The sequence below is a fragment of the Taudactylus pleione genome, unplaced genomic scaffold (genome assembly GCF_031769625.1).
Source record: "Taudactylus pleione unplaced genomic scaffold, aTauple2 ptg000317l, whole genome shotgun sequence".
NCBI classification, from domain to species: Eukaryota; Metazoa; Chordata; class Amphibia; order Anura; family Myobatrachidae; genus Taudactylus; species Taudactylus pleione.
In genome coordinates, this window is record NW_028284718.1 from 1,416,353 (window position 1) to 1,435,778 (window position 19,426).

A 19,426-nucleotide genomic window follows, 5' to 3' on the forward strand; every position below is an offset into this window, starting at 1 on the left:
GTATGCATCCTTATTAATAAGGGGAGGACACCAGAAATTAAAAGAGAAGAAAGTTAAAGTGATTATTCCACAAAGAGCCTTTCTGGGCATCAGGAATGTTAGTTACATTATGTCTACTGCCTAATAGCTTATGGGGGGGAGGTTTATATCGCTGCACATCTCTATAGCAAAGGGAGACGCCTGCCCCTTGTACTTCTGGCAGTTGTGTTCCATACTGTGGAACGCAAGGGGGAGTGGTCACATGCCCGAGTCTTCATACTAGTACATGGCTCCCACGAGTAGGAATGTCAGAACAGTCACTTGGTAATCGCCACAGTGCTAACTGGGCTCATCACTTAATAAGGTGAGCACATAACTTTAATGTACATGTCAGAAGAATTTGGAGTAACCTACTGCAATATTAAAGAACTAGGGTTGCCGATTATTCTATTCTTGACTTTGGTGGTCTCTGAACCAAAAAGGGGCAATTTATATAGACATTATGTAGGTCTTTTTATTTAATTCAGGTTTTCATGTTTATATGAGTGGTATAGATTTATAGGCTTTGAAAATTAGCAATGATGTCATTTCCTGTATTTGCATACATGGGTGGTTTGGGTGCATTTTATGTATTTATAGGCCCAGTGGGACACACAGATGGGTTTGCATTTTCTGGACTAATGGTCTGTAGTCTTGACAAAGGTCCCGGAGAGGACTGAAACATCAACATTTCAGATGGTAACATTGCTGCTATGAGTGAATACATTTTCTACTGCTTTTTCTAAACAAACAAGCCTGGTGAGTGCTCCTATATTATACAACTTCATTATATATAGGCATTTCAGATTTTGAATGCTTTAGACTTCGCACCCCAGCATCCCGTATTAATGAGACTGTTAGTGCTGCTTTCCGTGGAAATATATATTCATATATGTGTATGTATGTATGTATATAGTGACAAAACAATTGGTGGCAGCAACCTTTGTTCTCTTGTCTGTCTTAAATTTAATTATTCTGATTGTCATATATATTATATATAATATTTAAATAATGTAGGTAGCACTCACTGCAGAAATAATGAAGATATTTGCAGCGCAAGTTTACCAATGTTTCAATGTATTTAACATTTTTGTCAGGGTGCACTTACATTTCAAAAAGTTATGAGTGCGTTAAGTAAATTTATATTAATACATTAAAAGCTTCTACAGTGCTTTGACTGAAATTAGACTACATATTTGAAAAATGCATAGAGATACCTAAAGTAAAATTTCACTGATTTTTTTTTTTTATATTTCTGGAATCAGTTATAAGAATGAAAGATTTCACCAAAAAAAGGAGAGGTCTGCGTACCCCCCACAATACAGATATCTATTATATTTATGTATTTCTGTTAAAACACTTCAAGTGTTCTTAAATTCAGTCTGTAACTTGTAACTAACAGGTTTTCTGATGTTAATGGATACAGACACTGCTGTGTGTGGCCACAGTTCACTCATGGTTAACATTTATTTGTTGGGACTGACCCTCGATTTAACTGGTGAAAAGGTTAAACTGTGACAATATATGTATTTTTGAATATTCTAGGTGGTTTGTGATGAAAATGGATCTAGAGGCTATGGTTTTGTTCACTTTGAGACACAGGAAGCTGCCAATCGGGCAATACAAACTATGAATGGCATGCTACTCAATGATCGGAAAGTGTGAGTACTTTCAATAAATACAGTATTGTGTCCACTTGCACTATATAAAGTTATACATACATATACAGTACGTATATATCTTCAGCAATAAAAATGCTGGCAAATTGCAGTTAAAAGATCAATAGGGAGACTTTCAAAATAACAAACTACTAGTACTTCCACATAAAAAAAGCCCTCAAAACCTACCCCTATGCTCTTTCAATAAATCGTGCTAGTGCTCAAACTTTGTGTAGACACACATTTATCCAGTCCCAAATTGCCTGGTAGCAAAAGCACCAGACTAAAGTCTGTATTGGGTGTATAAGATCAGCGCCCTGCAATGTTTTCAAAGAATGCAAGCACTCTAAACCATTTTCTGACCAATAGCACATTGGGTTCTAAAGTGCGGAGATGGCCAGTGTAACTTTACAGTCAACAGTGTAGGTTGTTGCTTGTTACACTATGTTGATCAAAATGTGATCGTGCTGAATGTAGCATTTTGACAGCATTTTGAGTAATTTTTGTGGTGGGACAAGGGAAAGAATATTCTGTTTACTTAGTTTCTGAAGTAGGATTGTGACATTCTAAAACCCCTTCCTGATGCTCCCCTATCAGAGCATGAATTGCACAAAGTATATTTTAGCTATCTGCAGCTTAGAAGTCTCAGATGATTCCTAAAACTACAAATTAAAATTACTGTTACATTCCACTAGAATCCAGCTGTGTTTTTTTTTTTTTTATATTTTCAGATTTGTCGGTCATTTTAAATCACGAAGAGAGCGAGAATTGGAATATGGGGCAAAAGTTATGGAATTTACCAATGTTTACATTAAGAATTTTGGTGAAGAAATGGATGACGTAAGACTAAAGGAAATATTTTCTACCTTTGGTATGTAGCACCCTATGTTACGCTTCTGCTAGATGACTTTGAAACTCAGCTATAGTACAACACCCCCAATGAGAGTTGACTTAAATTTTAGGGAAAAAATAAATACATTTTTCATTTTATTTCTTGTGAAATTGTTTTATTGTATTTTTGTGTTTTAAATTTCCCTAAACCTCTCCCTGCCGTTAACCTAAATTCTACATTTGATCATGATTCATACATTAAGAAGCCATTGATTTAGTATCTCCATTAGTTTGCACTAATTTAAGTTAAGTTTCCAACTTAAGTGATCCGGCAGTCTAAATTCCTATCTGATTAACTGCACATGTGCAATACAGCAATGTAGAATTTTGGTTGGAGCTTACCGTAAGCTTCTGTTACAGCTCCCTAGGTCTGAAGAGGCAGATCAGGGATGTGCAGGTGCTACTGATTTACTTATGTGCACACATAAGTTTGGCACGTCACCTTGAGATGAGGCTTTATTCTGAGTGGACTGTATGGTATAACACAAAATCAAGGGACTCATAAGCTAGGTGTTATCACAAACAGAGAGTATATATTAACAGATAATGATAATACAGCCCTTTAATGTGATAATCTAATGGAGGTATATTGGTAGAGGGAAAAATCCTTCCTCTTCGTTTTCTCCATTCAAATGGCAAGTATCATGCAAGAGAAACAAACAGAAGAAAAACTGTTCTACACATATTTCTCAAGGGATTGCTCAATTATATCCTTAATGCCTCCAACTTACAGATATAATCATAAACATATAGAAAATGATCTTACAAGTCCGCGCTAATGAGATGTTTCCAGATGATGAACCTCTTTCACAGACTCCAAACGTATTTCAATCAGTCCATATGAAAAAGAACATTGAAAAAAAGGAAGAACTCTTTTGTCATACAGTTCTTGCCATATATATTGTACACCTTCAGTGCTGGAAATGGATGGAGAGGTGATGACAGTCCCAGTCCACAATAGAAGTAGATCTTAGGAGAATATTCAAAACGTCCATAAAGAATGCACCCACACTGTGGTGACAACAAATGGTGCTTACATGAATAAGGTATAATGCAGACACGTAGCGGTTTCTTTGGGGGTCTTCTTTAACAATCACAAATCCGCAGATTTCTCATATAGATAGAATCCACGGAACCCCAAAAATAAAGGGACCAAACAGTCACCACGGATAGCTAATACTCCAAAATTTATTACAAATACATAAAAAACATAATAAACATACCCTATGTGCATCAAACAATCCTACAGCAAAAGATGGATCCCGGGAATAACACTAGGTAGGTATGATAGATCGCACAGGGTAGAGAAATAAACAGACACTAGGATGCGTTTCGACGCTCTGCGGCGTCTTTATCAACTTAAATGTCTGTATAAATGAAAAATATAAACCCTTAATAGGGTACAACATATATAAAATAAGATAATGATACAGGACAATGTGGTATTACTTACCAAACAGTGCAGCATGTGTTATCATACGGCCGCCATCTTGTTTAGAATGACTACATGTCCCATAAGTCACTGCTGGTATTTAAACCCTATGTTAGATGTCCGGTTATTTAATTGGACACCACAGTCACGTGTACACATGTGGACCTACCGAGAACATCATCACAGTGCGCCACGCACAACAACATGACGCGGACCACGTGGTGTCGTAAACGCCATCCAGAAGGCAACAACAAGATTTTGCATGCCTTGCACATTTTGCAATCTCCACACCTATAGAAACCTTTATTTCTAGGTAATAGGCGTCTTTCATTAAGAGGTAGTGCACTGGACACCAATCTATTTTTGATGTTAGGTTTTTATAAAGTATGTCTTTTTTATTAAGTATGTTTGTTTTATTATTTGTTATGTACAAAATGGAAACCGGCTATAATGCAATGGTTAATATCCCCTTCTTGGGTTGCTAAGCAACCGCAAGTTTTTTGAAACCTTCTTAAAGCTTTTTAATTTATAAGATCACATAGAGTGATCAAGTCATGTCTCTTGCCCGGGGTTATAATAAACATATGCGGAGTTAGTGAGGTAGTTTTTAGATTAATTGTATTTAACTAAGTAATTATTTATGCCGTATGGGACATGTAGTTTTTCCATCAAAATGACGCCTGCGATACCACGTGGTTCACGTCATGTTATTGGGATTTGTAGTTTTTACTATCTAGATGGCGTTTGTGACACCACGTGGTTTAAACCATATGTTTATTATAACCCCGGGCAAGAGACATGACTTGATCACTCTATGTGATCTTATAAATTAAAAAGCTTTAAGAAGGTTTCAAAAAACTTGCGGTTGCTTAGCAACCCAAGAAGGGGATATTAACCATTGCATTATAGCCGGTTTCCATTTTGTACATAACAAATAATAAAACAAACATACTTAATAAAAAAGACATACTTTATAAAAACCTAACATCAAAAATAGATTGGTGTCCAGTGCACTACCTCTTAATGAAAGACGCCTATTACCTAGAAATAAAGGTTTCTATAGGTGTGGAGATTGCAAAATGTGCAAGGCATGCAAAATCTTGTTGTTGCCTTCTGGATGGCGTTTACGACACCACGTGGTCCGCGTCATGTTGTTGTGCGTGGCGCACTGTGATGATGTTCTCGGTAGGTCCACATGTGTACACGTGACTGTGGTGTCCAATTAAATAACCGGACATCTAACATAGGGTTTAAATACCAGCAGTGACTTATGGGACATGTAGTCATTCTAAACAAGATGGCGGCCGTATGATAACACATGCTGCACTGTTTGGTAAGTAATACCACATTGTCCTGTATCATTATCTTATTTTATATATGTTGTACCCTATTAAGGGTTTATATTTTTCATTTATACAGACATTTAAGTTGATAAAGACGCCGCAGAGCGTCGAAACGCGTCCTAGTGTGTTTATTTCTCTACCCTGTGCGATCTATCATACCTACCTAGCGTTATTCCCGGGATCCATCTTTCGCTGTAGGATTGTTTGATGCACATAGGGTATGTTTATTATGTGTTTTTTATGTATTTGTAATAAATTTTGGAGTATTAGCTATCCGTGGTGACTGTTTGGTCCCTTTATTTTTGGGGTTCCGTGGATTCTATCTATATGAGAAATCTGCGGATTTGTGATTGTTAAAGAAGACCCCCAAAGAAACCGCTACGTGTCTGCATTATACCTTATTCATGTAAGCTTACATGTAAGCACCATTTGTTGTCACCACAGTGTGGGTGCATTCTTTATGGACGTTTTGAATATTCTCCTAAGATCTACTTCTATTGTGGACTGGGACTGTCATCACCTCTCCATCCATTTCCAGCACTGAAGGTGTACAATATATATGGCAAGAACTGTATGACAAAAGAGTTCTTCCTTTTTTTCAATGTTCTTTTTCATATGGACTGATTGAAATACGTTTGGAGTCTGTGAAAGAGGTTCATCATCTGGAAACATCTCATTAGCGCGGACTTGTAAGATCATTTTCTATATGTTTAAGTCTGTCATACAGGTATAGATGAAAATGGATGGATCATACCTAAAAATCATAAGGTGTAGAGAGAGGCTGTTCACTCTCTTTGCTGGTTTGTATCTCCAGATGGGGCTACGGAGAAGAGTATCTGCTTTACTATAAAAAAAAGTAAAAAATAATCCAAAACTCTGGCAGCTTGATCATGTTTATATTGAAATTACTAGTAAACATACGTATTGAGAGAGACCAGCTATACACTATACACATAACTAAGCTTCAGAAATATGTGGGTGGGCATAGTTTTTTACTCAGATGAGTATGGGTTAATCCTCATTCAGCTGACTAAAGGCAAACAAATACCCCAGAAATGTAGTGTTTCATTATTCCATTCCTTGACCCTTTATTCTCTTCAATTGAGCAAAGCAGAGATTGTGAATGGTACAGAGCATGACCCATGGTGCTGACCTCATAAGGATGAGTCAGTGCATGAGAACTTGAAGCTGGACCTGCTTTAGGCCTGCTACATCACTGAGTATAACAGCTTGCAGTATAGAGATGGAGCCTGCCCACGGGATCCCCAAGGACACCGTTCTTCTATTAATGTGTTGTGACCATTTTTATCTTCATTATTTTTTTTTTTTATTTAGTGCTTTTATTGAGCATGAAGAAGGAAAGAAAACTAGCAAGACCCATTAGAGGTTGAGTCTCCCATATCCAAATATTCCAAAATATGGAATAATCCAAAACACAGAATATTTTCAGCATGACTGAGATAGTGAAACCTTTGCTTTCTGATGGTTCAATGTACACAAACTTTGTTTAAGGTACAACATTATTACAAAATATAGTAAAAAATAACCTTCAGGCTGTGTTTATAAGGTATATATGAAACCTAAATTAATTTCATGTATCTACACATGCTTTATTTGATGCACAAAATGATTAAAATTATTGTATAAAATTACCTAGACTATTATTAGACTCTGTATAAAACATCAAAGCATTCTGTGTTTAGATTTGGGTCCCATTCCCAAGATATTTCATTATGGTGCAAATATTCAAAAATACAGAATATTCCAATATCCAAAATACCCCTTGTGCCAAGCATTATGTATATGGGAGACTCAACCTGTAATGCATTTGTGTAATTTGTGATGGGGAGAGTTGCCTTATGATTTCAAAGCATTTTATATGGACTGTATCCTAACAAAGTTAGTTAAGTGCAACCTCAAGAACAATGTACAGAAACCAGAAAAAAATATATATATAAAAAAAAAGAATTAGAAGGTCACAGTGCTCAACAGCATATAATACAATGTAAGTGGATGGAGGGGTCGAGAAGGAAGACCAGTAGGAGGAAAAAATTTAGAATTTGGGGGGGGGTGGAGGATTAACCAAAAATAAGTGCGAAAAATGGAAAATATATGAAATAGAAAACGGAAGAGAAGAGGGGGAAGAGTGAGAGAGAGGGAAAAAAAAAGGGGGGAACAAGCTGGGGAGACAATGAGAGGGAGCTATATAGATGAGAGAGAAAGGAAAGAGAAAAGACAACATAAGGGTAAGGTAGTGGAGTATATTCCTGGATTCAGATCGAAGCAAAAGATTTGTTTCAATCAGTCAAATGAATTCGCCCATGCATGTACCTTGCAATCTTAGGCTTGCCTTAGAAGTGCTAACATTAGAACCTTTTGAACCAGTATATAAAGTATCACTGAAGTGGCAATTGATTGTGCTTTGATGTAATTCTCGGTAGGCTTTTTCATCCCCTCCATCCATTTTTTTCTTGGCTATTTATTTCTTTTTTTTTTTTTTTCCCCACCCACTTCTTGCTCCACTCTCGCCCCTTCCCCATTCCAAAGACTGCTGCCATATCTCTGGTTGTTCAACACTTTAAGGACATGCTCTCAGATTTTCATGTCATTTAGGGCTTTATTATTATAATTGTAATTCAGATTCTCTTGTTATCTTTTCATTCGCTAGTTGTATTTCCATCCCCCCGCCCTTCCTTTTTTCATTCTGTACATTTTACATGTTTAGATTTGAAAAACAAACTTTTACTAAAGAGAGTCTCACAAAGTAATATTCTTGGTAGCAATCACATCTGCCAGAAGAATGTGAAAACTTCAGGATTTATGGTACCTTTTTTGAACATACCTTTTTTGAACATACCCTAAATTGTTGCTGCGAACATTTCCTGCCTTCTTGTATAGTCTCCAAATTCCATGTCAACAAAGATATTGTACTTCCATATTTGTGTCCAGAACCAGTATGTGTGATGGACGAACATTGCATACATTGGATCTGTTAGAATTTTTTTAATATCTTTATAGAACAAAGGATATGATCTTTGTATTTCCTGAAGGTCAATGTCTGCGTCAAGCCCATATCAATCTTATAAAGCATGTTTTTAGAAGATGTCCTCTCAGAAGGTTAATAGGTGGAAAGGATATGAGACTCCAAAGATATTGCAATCGGATTCCTTGATAGCAGTGGTGACCTCATGGGCAAAAGGTTCACCAGATATTTGCAATGCATTAAGATGGTCATTACCTCATACATTTGAAGACGTTATCTTCTGGATGTTTTCATAAAAACGAAGGAGCATATTTATTATTAATTGCGGTCTGCCTATAATTTATAAAGATTTATTATTGCTGCAGTTTGTGGCATTGAGGAATCTTTTTTCGTCTAAATGTATAGTTTCTGAGTCGCTAGGAAAGGGACTCCAATAAATTATATTTCTACTTCAGGGTCCATAGGGTATCCACAGGATACCTTGGGGTATAGGTGTGACGTCAGTCGCAGGGCACCAAAGAGTTAAGCTTTCAGCCTCCCAGGATGCACTAGGTCCCCCTCCTATACCCCGCCCCCGGGCCAAGGCACCTCAGTTTAGTTTGGTGCCCGGCCGGAGTCGGGTGCACCTGTTGGAGTGGGGGCTAGAAGAGCCCCTGAAGCTTTTTCTTCATGCAGCTGTGGCTGCACATCTGGATGAACAGCATGGACAGTCAGTCCTGACGTCCATGCTGTCTTCCCTACACCCCGCCGGTACCAGAACGCCGGTACTGATCCGGGGATGCTGGTGGGCGTCTGGGGTCACAGCTAGCGGTGACCCCAGATGCTCCGGACCATGGCCGGATTCAAGGGGGACAGAGGTAAGCAGCGGGGTCCCGCGGTGGGTCCCCGCTGATCACATGGTCCTAAGTCCCCAGGCAGGGGGCTCCCTGGGGACTGGCTGCAGCGTGGAGCCAGGCGACCAACCTGCGCTTCCACTACCCCCTGGGACAGCGGACCTCAGCAGAGCGGTAGCGCTGCGGCGTCCCAGGGGTTAAATGCATGCCAGGGGAGCGCGCCTTCCCTGTCTCACAGCCGGCGCCTCCCCCGCTGCACACAGCCCTCTCTGCACTGTGCTGACTGGTCCTGTGTCAGCGCTCCTCCCCGAGGCCAGCTTCTCTCTGCTCCTCGGCGGCCATCTTCTCTGCAACGCATGGTGAACGCTGCTGGAAGTCTGGAAGGAAGCATCGTGGTCTGGGTCCCCCCGCATACCTCTCCTCCGCTGTGGCTCAGGTCTGTGTATGCAGCGCTGTGTCCTACCAGGCCCTGTGTCTGTGTAGTTGAGTGATCAGCGCTGTTAGTGCAGGAATTGTTATTTCTCTGCATTGTATGTGACTGTGCTAGCGCTGCCTGTAACTTTTCTGCTCTAAACTGTCAGCTTTATTACTGTCCCTGTTCTTTCTGCTAAAGCTCTTGCGGTGCGGTGCTGCAGGGTGGTCTCTCGCCTATTTAATACTTAATTGGTGAGAGAGGTCACATACGTGGTGCCATCATGTCTGAAAGTGATTTTCCCCTCCGGCTACAGTGTACCACGTGCAAAGTACCGTTAGCGGAGGGGGAGGGTAGCGCGGAGGGCCTTTGCCGGCAGTGTTTGTCCATGGCGCGGCCTATTACGATTACAGCACCGGTACAGGAGCCGCCCTGGGCTTGTTTCGCTCAGGCGTTAACAGCTTTAGTGGGCCAGTTAGCTCCGCAGCCCGCGTTTACTCCGATGGGTTTGTCCCAGCAGTCTGTGGTGTCGTCACCCATGCAGGGGTTCCCACGACAATTGGTGGTACCCCACAGTCTCCCTATTTCCCCACTCCCGGGTTCTCAGGAGCCAGCGTGGGTTAACTCCCTGACGAGTTCTGTACAGCACTTGTCGGATGTGTTGCAAGGGGAGTCTGTGATGCGGCCTCATAAAAGGCCGGTGGCGTCTCTGTCCGCTCCTTATGAGGATGACGAAGGGACGTCTGATGATGGGGAGATTCTGGATCCTTACGATCAGGAACCTCTCCATACTAAGGACGCTGATGCTAAGTCCAAAGTATATATTCCTGGACTTATTCGGGCGGTCCGCACAGCCTTGGTGATTGAGGACGAAGTTCCCCCAGCGGCTAAATCTAAGTATGCCTTTTTCAAAGATGTGAAGGGCGATGCCACAGTCTTTCCTCTTTCGGGTCAGTTGGTGGACCATTTAGAGGAGGCGTGGAAACAACCTGGCAAAAGATACCAGCCGCAGAGACGCCTGGCGGTGGCTTATCCGTTCGCGGATAATTATTTTGCTAAGTGGGAATCCCCTCCACAGGTGGATTCTCACGTGACCCGTCTTGTCCGTAGTGCCACATTGCCGATGCCATCCATGTCCTCCCTTAAGGATGCTACGGACCGCAAGGTAGAAATCTGCCTGAAGTCCGCTTATTCCCTTGCAGGGGGGCAGCACGGCCCGCTATGGCCATTTGCTGGGTTGCCAGAGCGATGGAGCGCTGGGCGGATTCATTAGAGGCTTCTTTTGAATCCGACTGTCCGGCCGAACAGGCGGAGTTGATTGGCAATCTCCGTGATTCGGCCACCTACATCAACGAGGCGGCTCTAGACATTAGTACTCTGGTGTCTAGAATTTCTTCAGCAGCGGTAGCTGCTCGTCGCACCTTGTGGCTGCGATCCTGGAAGGCGGACGCAGATTCCAAGAAAGGTCTGGAAGCGTTGCCGTTTACCGGAGAAGTTCTCTTCGGTCCGGATCTGGATAAGATTGTGGCCACGCTGGCGGCAGCCAAATCTGCTTGTCTCCCGTCGGCCGCTGCTCCTTCTGGTTCTGGACCATCGTCCTTTCGGTCATCTAGGGCCCAGGGCAGGCCCAAACCACAGTCGTTTCCTCGACAGGCTGGCCCTAAGAAATCGGTCAAGCCCCGGAAACAGGCATGGAGTACCAGACGTCCGGCCCCCAAGCCAGATGACAAGCCTGCGGCCTGACGGTCCGGGTCTCCCCTTGGGGGATCCCAGGGTGGGAGGCCGCCTGCTGCAGTTCTCCCGGTGTTGGTCGTTCACTACGACAGACACTTGGGTTCTGGAGGTGGTCTCCCACGGGTATGCCCTCTCCTTCCGGCACAGACCCCCGGCTCTCTTCTTCACCACGGGTCTACCATCAGACCGGAACAAGGCTACGGAGCTGCGGAAGGTATTGCACACTATGCTCCAGGCTGGAGTTGTAGTGCCTGTTCCATTCTCCCAGAGGGGCCAGGGTTTCTATTCAAATCTATTTTTGGTACAGAAACCCAATGGGTCATATCGTCCGATTCTCAACCTCAAAGCACTCAACAAGTCTTTGCGGGGCCCGAAGTTTCGGATGGAGACCCTACGGTCCATCATTCTGGCGCTGGAACCTGGGGACTACATGATGTCATTGGACATACAGGACGCTTACCTGCATGTCCCTATTCTTTTGCGCCATCAAGAGTTCCTTCGGTTTGCAATCCGCAGCGACCACTTCCAGTTTCGGGCGTTACCTTTTTGCCTGGCGACAGCACCACGTGTTTTCACCAAGGTGATGGCGGTCATGGCGGCTTCTCTGCGGCTGCAAGGAGTCCGCATGTTGCCGTACTTGGACGACCTGTTATTGGTGGCAGGATCTCCAGAGCTCCTGTTACACCACTTGGACCTGACCATTGCACTGCTGCAACGGCACGGCTGGCTAATCAACTGGCAGAAGTCCACTCTAATCCCGTCTCGGAGGATTCTGCATCTTGGAGCCTTATTGGACTCGGGACAGCAAAGGATCTTCGTGACGGAGGACAAGATCTCTGCTTTACAGTCAAGGGTGCGCAGTTGTCTGCACAGCCGCCGGGTGTCCTTACACTCGGCGATGAGGTTACTGGGCTCCATGGTGTCGGTGTTCGACATGGTGGAATACGCCCTGTTTCACTCCAGACCTCTGCAGCACCTGATCCTGTCCAAGTGGAACGGGCTGCCTGTCTCTGAAGTTCCAGACGATTGTGCTCACCCCGGAGGTTCACCTGTCCCTTGCGTGGTGGTTAAAGACGACCCACCTCAACAAGGGACGTCCGTTCTGGGTTCCAAATTGGGTCCTGTTGACAACGGACGCCAGTCTTCGGGGCTGGGGAGCAGTTTCGGGTCCACACTTGTTCCAGGGCAGGTGGACGCCGACAGAAGCGGAGCTTCCAATAAATATCTTGGAACTCCGTGCGGTCTTCAATGCTCTCCTGCAGGCACAGCGGTTTCTCCAGGGTCACCCGGTGCAGGTCCAGTCGGACAATGCTACCACCGTGGCCTACATAAACAGGCAAGGAGGAACTCTCAGTCGGGCGGCTCTCGTAGAGGTCTCTCGGATCCTGGTTTGGGCGGAGCGCAATCTTCCAGCCATATCCGCGGTCTTCATCCCGGGAGTGCTAAATTGGGAGGCGGACTTTCTAAGTCGCCAGGACGTTCATCCAGGGGAATGGTCCCTGCACCCGGACGTTTTTCAACTACTGGTGGACAGGTGGGGTCTTCCAGAAATCGACCTCATGGCGTCCCGGCACAACAACAAGTTGCCGGTGTACGGGTCTCGCACAAGAGACGAAGGGGCGTCTCTGGTGGATGCTCTGTCCGTCCGGTGGACGTTCAGGTTCGCATACCTGTTCGCTCCGGTCTCCCTTCTTCCACGGGTAATCCGGAAATTCAAACAGGAAGGAGGGACGCTCCTGTTGATAGCTCCCGCGTGGCCCAGACGGCACTGGTTCTCAGACCTTCAGGGTCTGTCCGTGGACAGTCCTCTGCGGTCGCCGCTACGACCGGACCTTCTGTCTCAGGGTCCTTGTCTTCACCCGGACCTGACTCGGCTGTCTTTGGCGGCGTGGCTGTTGAGACGGCCATGCTGAGGTCCCGGGGGTTTTCCAGCTCTGTGGTGCGTACCATGTTACGAGCTCAGAAACCGTCTTCCGCGAGGATATACCATCGCGTGTGGCATACGTTCTTCCAGTGGTGTCGACCGAGAGGTTATGCACCGCGGGAGTTTCGTCTGTCTCGGATTCTCGCCTTCCTGCAAGCGGGACTAGATTATGGGCTTCGCCTTGCTTCTTTGAAGGTACAGGTTTCGGCCCTATCTGTCTGGTTTCACCGTAGGATTGCTACAATCCCGGATGTGCGCACCTTTATGCAAGGTGTTCTCCGTATTCAGTCGCCCTTTGTTCCACCTGTGGCGCCTTGGGATTTGGCTGTGGTCCTGAGGGCTCTCCAAGGACCGCCGTTTGAACCACTGGGCTCAGTGGATATTAAATGGCTAACAGCTAAGACTGTTTTCCTTCTGGCCGTTGCTTCGGCCAGACGTGTTTCTGAGTTAGGGGCTCTTTCTTGTAGACCCCCTTTCTTGGTTTTTCATGGGAACAGGGCAGTGCTCCGCACTCGGCCCGAGTTTCTTCCCAAAGTTGTTTCCCAGTTTCATGTTAACGAGGAAATAGTTGTTCCGGCCTTTAACTCACCGGGTCTTTCCGTGGGTGAGGCCTCTTTGGATGTTGTGCGGGCCTTAAGGACTTATGTTGACCGCACTTCTTCGTTTAGGAAGTCGGACGCTTTGTTGTCCTCTATGGCTTCTGTAAAAAGGGTTGGCCTGCTTCAAAGCAAACTTTGGCAGCCTGGATCCGTATGGCTATTTCTGAAGCTTATCTTCATGAAGGCCTACCGGTCCCTCCTTCTCTGAAGGCTCATTCCACTATGTCTGTGGGTCCTTCGTGGGCAGCTCGACGTGGTGCCTCGGCAGTTCAGATCTGCAAGGCTGCTACGTGGTCTTCTGTCCATACCTTCGTGAGGTATTACAGGTTTGACACCTTCGCCTCTCAGGATGCTTCCTTCGGGCGGCGGATTCTCCTTTCTGCACAGGAGCGTCCCCACCCTTAAAGGATACTGCTTTGGGACATCCCCAAGGTATCCTGTGGATACCCTATGGACCCTGAAGTAGAAAATATGAGATATGGTAAGAACTTACCCTTGTTATCTCTATTTCTACGAAGTCCATAGGGTTCCACAGGACTCCCGCCCTGTCGCACCTGTGCTGCAGATGGGCTTTGCTCTGGTCACGGGTTTTCCGTCTCCCTCTGGTGAGAATGTGATTCTTGTATGTGTCCAGATCTTTGTTCTCTCTCTTCCTTCTCCTCCTCCGGCCTATGGCTTGGTAACTAACTGAGGTGCCTTGGCCCGGGGGCGGGGTATAGGAGGGGGACCTAGTGCATCCTGGGAGGCTGAAAGCTTAACTCTTTGGTGCCCTGCGACTGACGTCACACCTATACCCCAAGGTATCCTGTGGAACCCTATGGACTTCGTAGAAATAGAGATAACAAGGGTAAGTTCTTACCATATCTCATATTATTTTAAGTAGTTGATCGGTAAAATAAATTTTATGCATGAATTGATCAGTGCTTGAATTGTTTTTAGCCCCTCCCCCATTATTTCATTGCTTAATGATTATTCAGCTATTGCTCAAATGATAAACGTATAAATGTAGTCGTGGGGCAGGGTGCTGGACCATAAAAACCCACTTGTGTACGTGCGCGTCTGAAAAGGGGGCGTTTCCTTTAGGCGTGCCCAGCACTTACGGACATGCTGGGATGCCCCCAAGCTCTCGTCTCACTGTGAATAGATTCTGTGCACATGTGCTGCAACGCAACTTACCTCCTAAACCACGCCCAACAACTAGGAGTTTTCACAGATTTATACCTGAAGTCTGTATGCAGTTACCGTGTGAGAGTTGCTATGACTTATGATTTGGAAGAAATTAGGTATCTAACCAATCACACATCCCAGAGCAGTCGCGCCTACAATTTTTTTATACCTTAAATCGGGGCTCGCCAAAATGTAGGCACCAGCTTAAAACTTTAGGAGTCAGACTATTTTTCGTGACCAAAATAGATATAAATTTGGATACCACATCAGACCACCACACATGTCTCTTCAATGGTCATCAGATTCTGTCACATGCCCATACCTGCCACCAGTTCAAAATGTCAGTAGTGTCCCCAATTCATAATATGCCATGCAGTAGTGCCCCCAATTCACATTATGCCACAGAGTAGGGCCCAAATTGATATGCTACACAGTATGGCCCAAATTGATTATATACCACAGTGTGTGTGCCACACTGTAGTACCCTCAATTCAGTTCTGCTACACACGTGTCCCAATTCGTATTGTGCTACACAGGAGTGCCCCAAGTACAAGCACCCCCAATTTGGAGTGCCACGCAGGAGTGCCACCCACACAAATGCCCCAATGCACAGTGAGCCACACAGGAGTGTCCCACACACGTGCTCCCAATTCAGTGCCCGACACACAAGTGCCCCCGCTAAGAGAACAAGGGCGCATTTTACCTCTTTAAAATCAGGTGCGGTGCCTTGCTAACAGCCTAGCGGCAAAGCTATGATCGCAGTGCTGTCACTAGCATATTACCAATCCAGGTTATAGTTATTGGCTCTGACCTAGTTAATGCCAAATCTGGGATACCTATTTGGGGGCCACTGCCACTTGGCTGCATCCCTTATGTCTGGTTTCAATGGAGGAATATGAGCAAAAATTACCAAATTATTTTTACCTAATAATCTTATTTCTTTAAATAATTCCATGGCAGCCCCAAAACTCCCTCCCATTTTTCTGTTAGTATGTTTTTTCAGATGCAGCTTGAAAAGTCACAAACACATGGAAGGGAAATAGGAGCCACACATATAACGTCTTGAGGTGTGTCATGGATCTTTTTCGAAAGGATTCCAATCTAACCGCTGTCAATAACTTGTCACAATCGGCACTTTCTTGAGCCTGCATGGGTGTGACAGAAAAAATACCAAAAGTATTCTAAAAATGTTGCATTTCATTGCTTTTCTGAAAAATTCCAATGTTGTCTTTAAGGGCACTGAGGCAACTTTAATTGATAAACATGGAGGACCTTTGTATCCTGACAGCCTGCATTGAAATTTTTTCTGCTTAATTGGGAAAAAAAGCAGTTGTTATCCTTTTAGTCTGTATACTTGCTGTTTTCTGTTTACAGCCACTTGGGGGGTGGGGGGGGAGGATTCAATTATAGTCAGCCTGTTGGTAATGGGTGTCTGACGGAGCTATTAAACCTTTGCTCTGTTAGGGTACGAGTGCCGCGGGCAACCAGGTTTCTGCTCTCAGCCTCCTGAGGTTGCTGGCAGAAATCTGCAAAAAGTCTGTTTTATGGGCACCCAAATTGCCATATAGGCACATTAACCAGGACTTATATATGGGTTTAGCCGCTTTACACATCTATACTCTGTAAATTGGCATAAACAGTTGAACATTGCCTGTTGGCCGCCCCGTTACTCGCAGGCATAGTGAAACATTTGAATCACCCCCTTAGTAACTATTACCATATGCTTTCTAGTGGCTGGCAACACGGCTTAACGGGTGTGGTATATTTACTGTAGTCAACATTCAGACATGAGGGTGGGAGGATTAAATGTTTTTTTCACACCCGATCTCCTGCCTCAAGCTTGGTGGATCATATTTTTTAATAATATATTCAATTAAAATCTTGTGTACCAAATTACTTTGTAATAACTAAGTGCTTATCTAATATGGTCTTTTGTGGGAAATCATAATTACTTATGTTTGCATCTTCAGCATTTTATTTACAAGACAATTAAGGTTTGTATTAAACTGTATTATTTAGGAAGCACTTTAAGTGTTAAAGTAATGATGGACGAAGGTGGCCGCTCACGAGGATTTGGTTTTGTCAACTTTGGAAATCATGAAGAAGCACAGAGAGTAAGAATTCTCTTCTAATCCTTATAACTTGTGAGAGATGAGTAAATGATGTGCTGACATTGAGGTATTGATAGGACAGGCTTTGGTTACATGATCTCAATAAAAATTTCTACTTGGAAGAAGCACAAAGCTGAAAACAATAGTGTAGTTAAATATATTTAGACATGAAAGGGTAAAACACATTTAGTCACTATTGCTTCTACTGAAGCATTGCTAAAAAGTAATTACAGTACATTTGTCTTTGTCATAATAGTTATAACAGCCCCTCCAGCGCTCTTAGGCTTGCCATATGGGCATCATGTGGGGGGGTGTTTTTTTTTGTAAAGAAATGCAATTGTTACATTTTAAAACAAACATACAGTTCAGGTGCTCACAGGAAATGATTGTATTGTAACAGCTTAGCAGTGGGACATGCAATAATGTGAAATGATAAAAGTATAACATCATTTATTTGCAGTAACATCACTGGCCCTGCCCATATGTAAAAATCTGCAGCCTCACAGATCTTTACAAGCCAATCGCATAACTGGCACAGGAACCACTGCAGCATTTTGCAAAATGGCAAAGTTCTAATCTCTAATGTAGTAGTGTGAAAATGTTTTATTATTATTAATATCCACTAATGTCCAAAAGTGGCTATACTTTCTTTTGAACAGGCAGTTGCTGAAATGAATGGCAAGGAAATAAATGGGCGTATGGTTTATGTAGGAAGAGCTCAGAAAAGGATAGAACGTCAAAGTGAACTGAAACGCAGATTTGAACAGATCAAGCAGGAGCGAATTAGTAGATATCAGGTAACAAAGATTGTGTTATGGTATATGACACAGCATGATTTGTCACAGAATAATCCTGTCACAGCTAGAAGAGGACATAACAGAACATTATAAAAATCCAGCTGTTCTCTCACTGAAGGTAGCTCATCCTTGCTGTCTGTCAGAAATGCTTTGTTTACTTGATGGTTAGTGAAAAGATGTTTAGGTGGGTACACACTAGAACGACAGGCCGATCCACCGTCCTATCTGACAAATGGTAAGTGTATACACACTTACCAAACGTTGGCCCGATGTGTCGTGACTGACGTCACAACTGATCTGGCATTTACATGCGCCCGCTCAGTTGTGATGTCGGTCATCTGCGGCCTCTGCAGCAAGTTTAAAGGCGGTTGGCTGACCGCTCGTGTACACAGCACGATGAGCCGATATGTCTGCAGATATATCTGCCATCGGCTGTGCTGCAGAGCAGACGCGATATATCTGATCAACGTCATCCACACACACATCATCTGTACACACTGGCCGCCGTGCACACTATGTATCGGCCAGTCAGTGTGTACCCAGCATCAATTGCAGATGTTGGAGACCTCTTCTCCTGGCATGTGTTATACTATGTGTAGTATGTTAATGATGGCTGTTAAAATGAAATGGAAACAAACATTTTTGTGTGTTGGTGTGGAATGTATTTTCTATTGTTTTTACTCCCATCCCCTGCAAATAATGAATTCAATACTATAAATACAGCTAGTGGTACCATGTGACAGACATCCTTTTCATGTACAGTATACACCTTGCTCTTTAAACCTGTGCTTACACATCTCCACTGTTGATCTCTTGGCTGCTGCCTCTGAGTATACTTTCAAAGCTGCTTTCTGTTACTGTTCATAGAGAAAAAGATCCTCATATAATAGAGACCGCACACAAGGCTGAACCAGGTATTCTTCTGCCTTTGTCAAGCATTCATGCACTGCATAAAATCCCCCCTTATTTTTAATTGATTTTAGCACCTTCATGTTAGATGCATAACATGTTTAGAAATAACTTCATCAGACTCCTTTAGTGGCACAGTGCAGTTTAACAACTAAGGGGGAAATTTAATTAGACCTGAAAACGTTAAGTTTTTGCACCTTTTGCCCGAATGTGTTGCTTTTCGCCTCTATCGCGTATGCGGGTTTTCGGGCAATCCCATTAAAATAGACTCATTGCGGCATTCGCCCGAAAAAAATACAGCGAAATGTGAGCATGAAAATGGGGAAAGGTACCTGTACCCCCCAAAAAAAGGTAAACTAACATTGGGTAATAGTTTAGAAGTGTATTAGTGGGCAAAATCAAAGGGTTTGGGGTTTTTAAATTGTGTCAAATAGCTGTTATATGCATTTTCCCTAAACAGTGGAAACATGATAAAAAGCGAGTTCTTTTTTTTGGACAAATAAATGCTGCTATTAACTTAGGCGAACATAAAAATGGGTGCAACTATATTTTTGTAATTTTAGGGTAATTTAAAAAAAAAAGTTAAAAATACACCTGCTGCAGCCACCTGCAATC

At 43.5% G+C, this 19,426-nt stretch overlaps 1 protein-coding gene across 3 annotated transcripts in view; it reads left to right on the top strand.

The window, feature by feature from the left end:
* The window catches only part of PABPC1L (poly(A) binding protein cytoplasmic 1 like), a 164,253-nt gene that overhangs the window by 45,782 nt on the left and 99,045 nt on the right, over window positions 1–19,426 (top strand). For all 3 annotated transcript variants that reach the window (XM_088442779.1, XM_088442778.1, XM_088442780.1), the window contains 4 exons: window positions 1,564–1,679; window positions 2,408–2,547; window positions 17,014–17,108; window positions 17,765–17,902. In XM_088442779.1, the coding sequence (XP_088298905.1) occupies window positions 1,564–1,679; window positions 2,408–2,547; window positions 17,014–17,108; window positions 17,765–17,902 (489 nt within the window). The remainder of the gene's footprint in view (window positions 1–1,563; window positions 1,680–2,407; window positions 2,548–17,013; window positions 17,109–17,764; window positions 17,903–19,426) is intronic.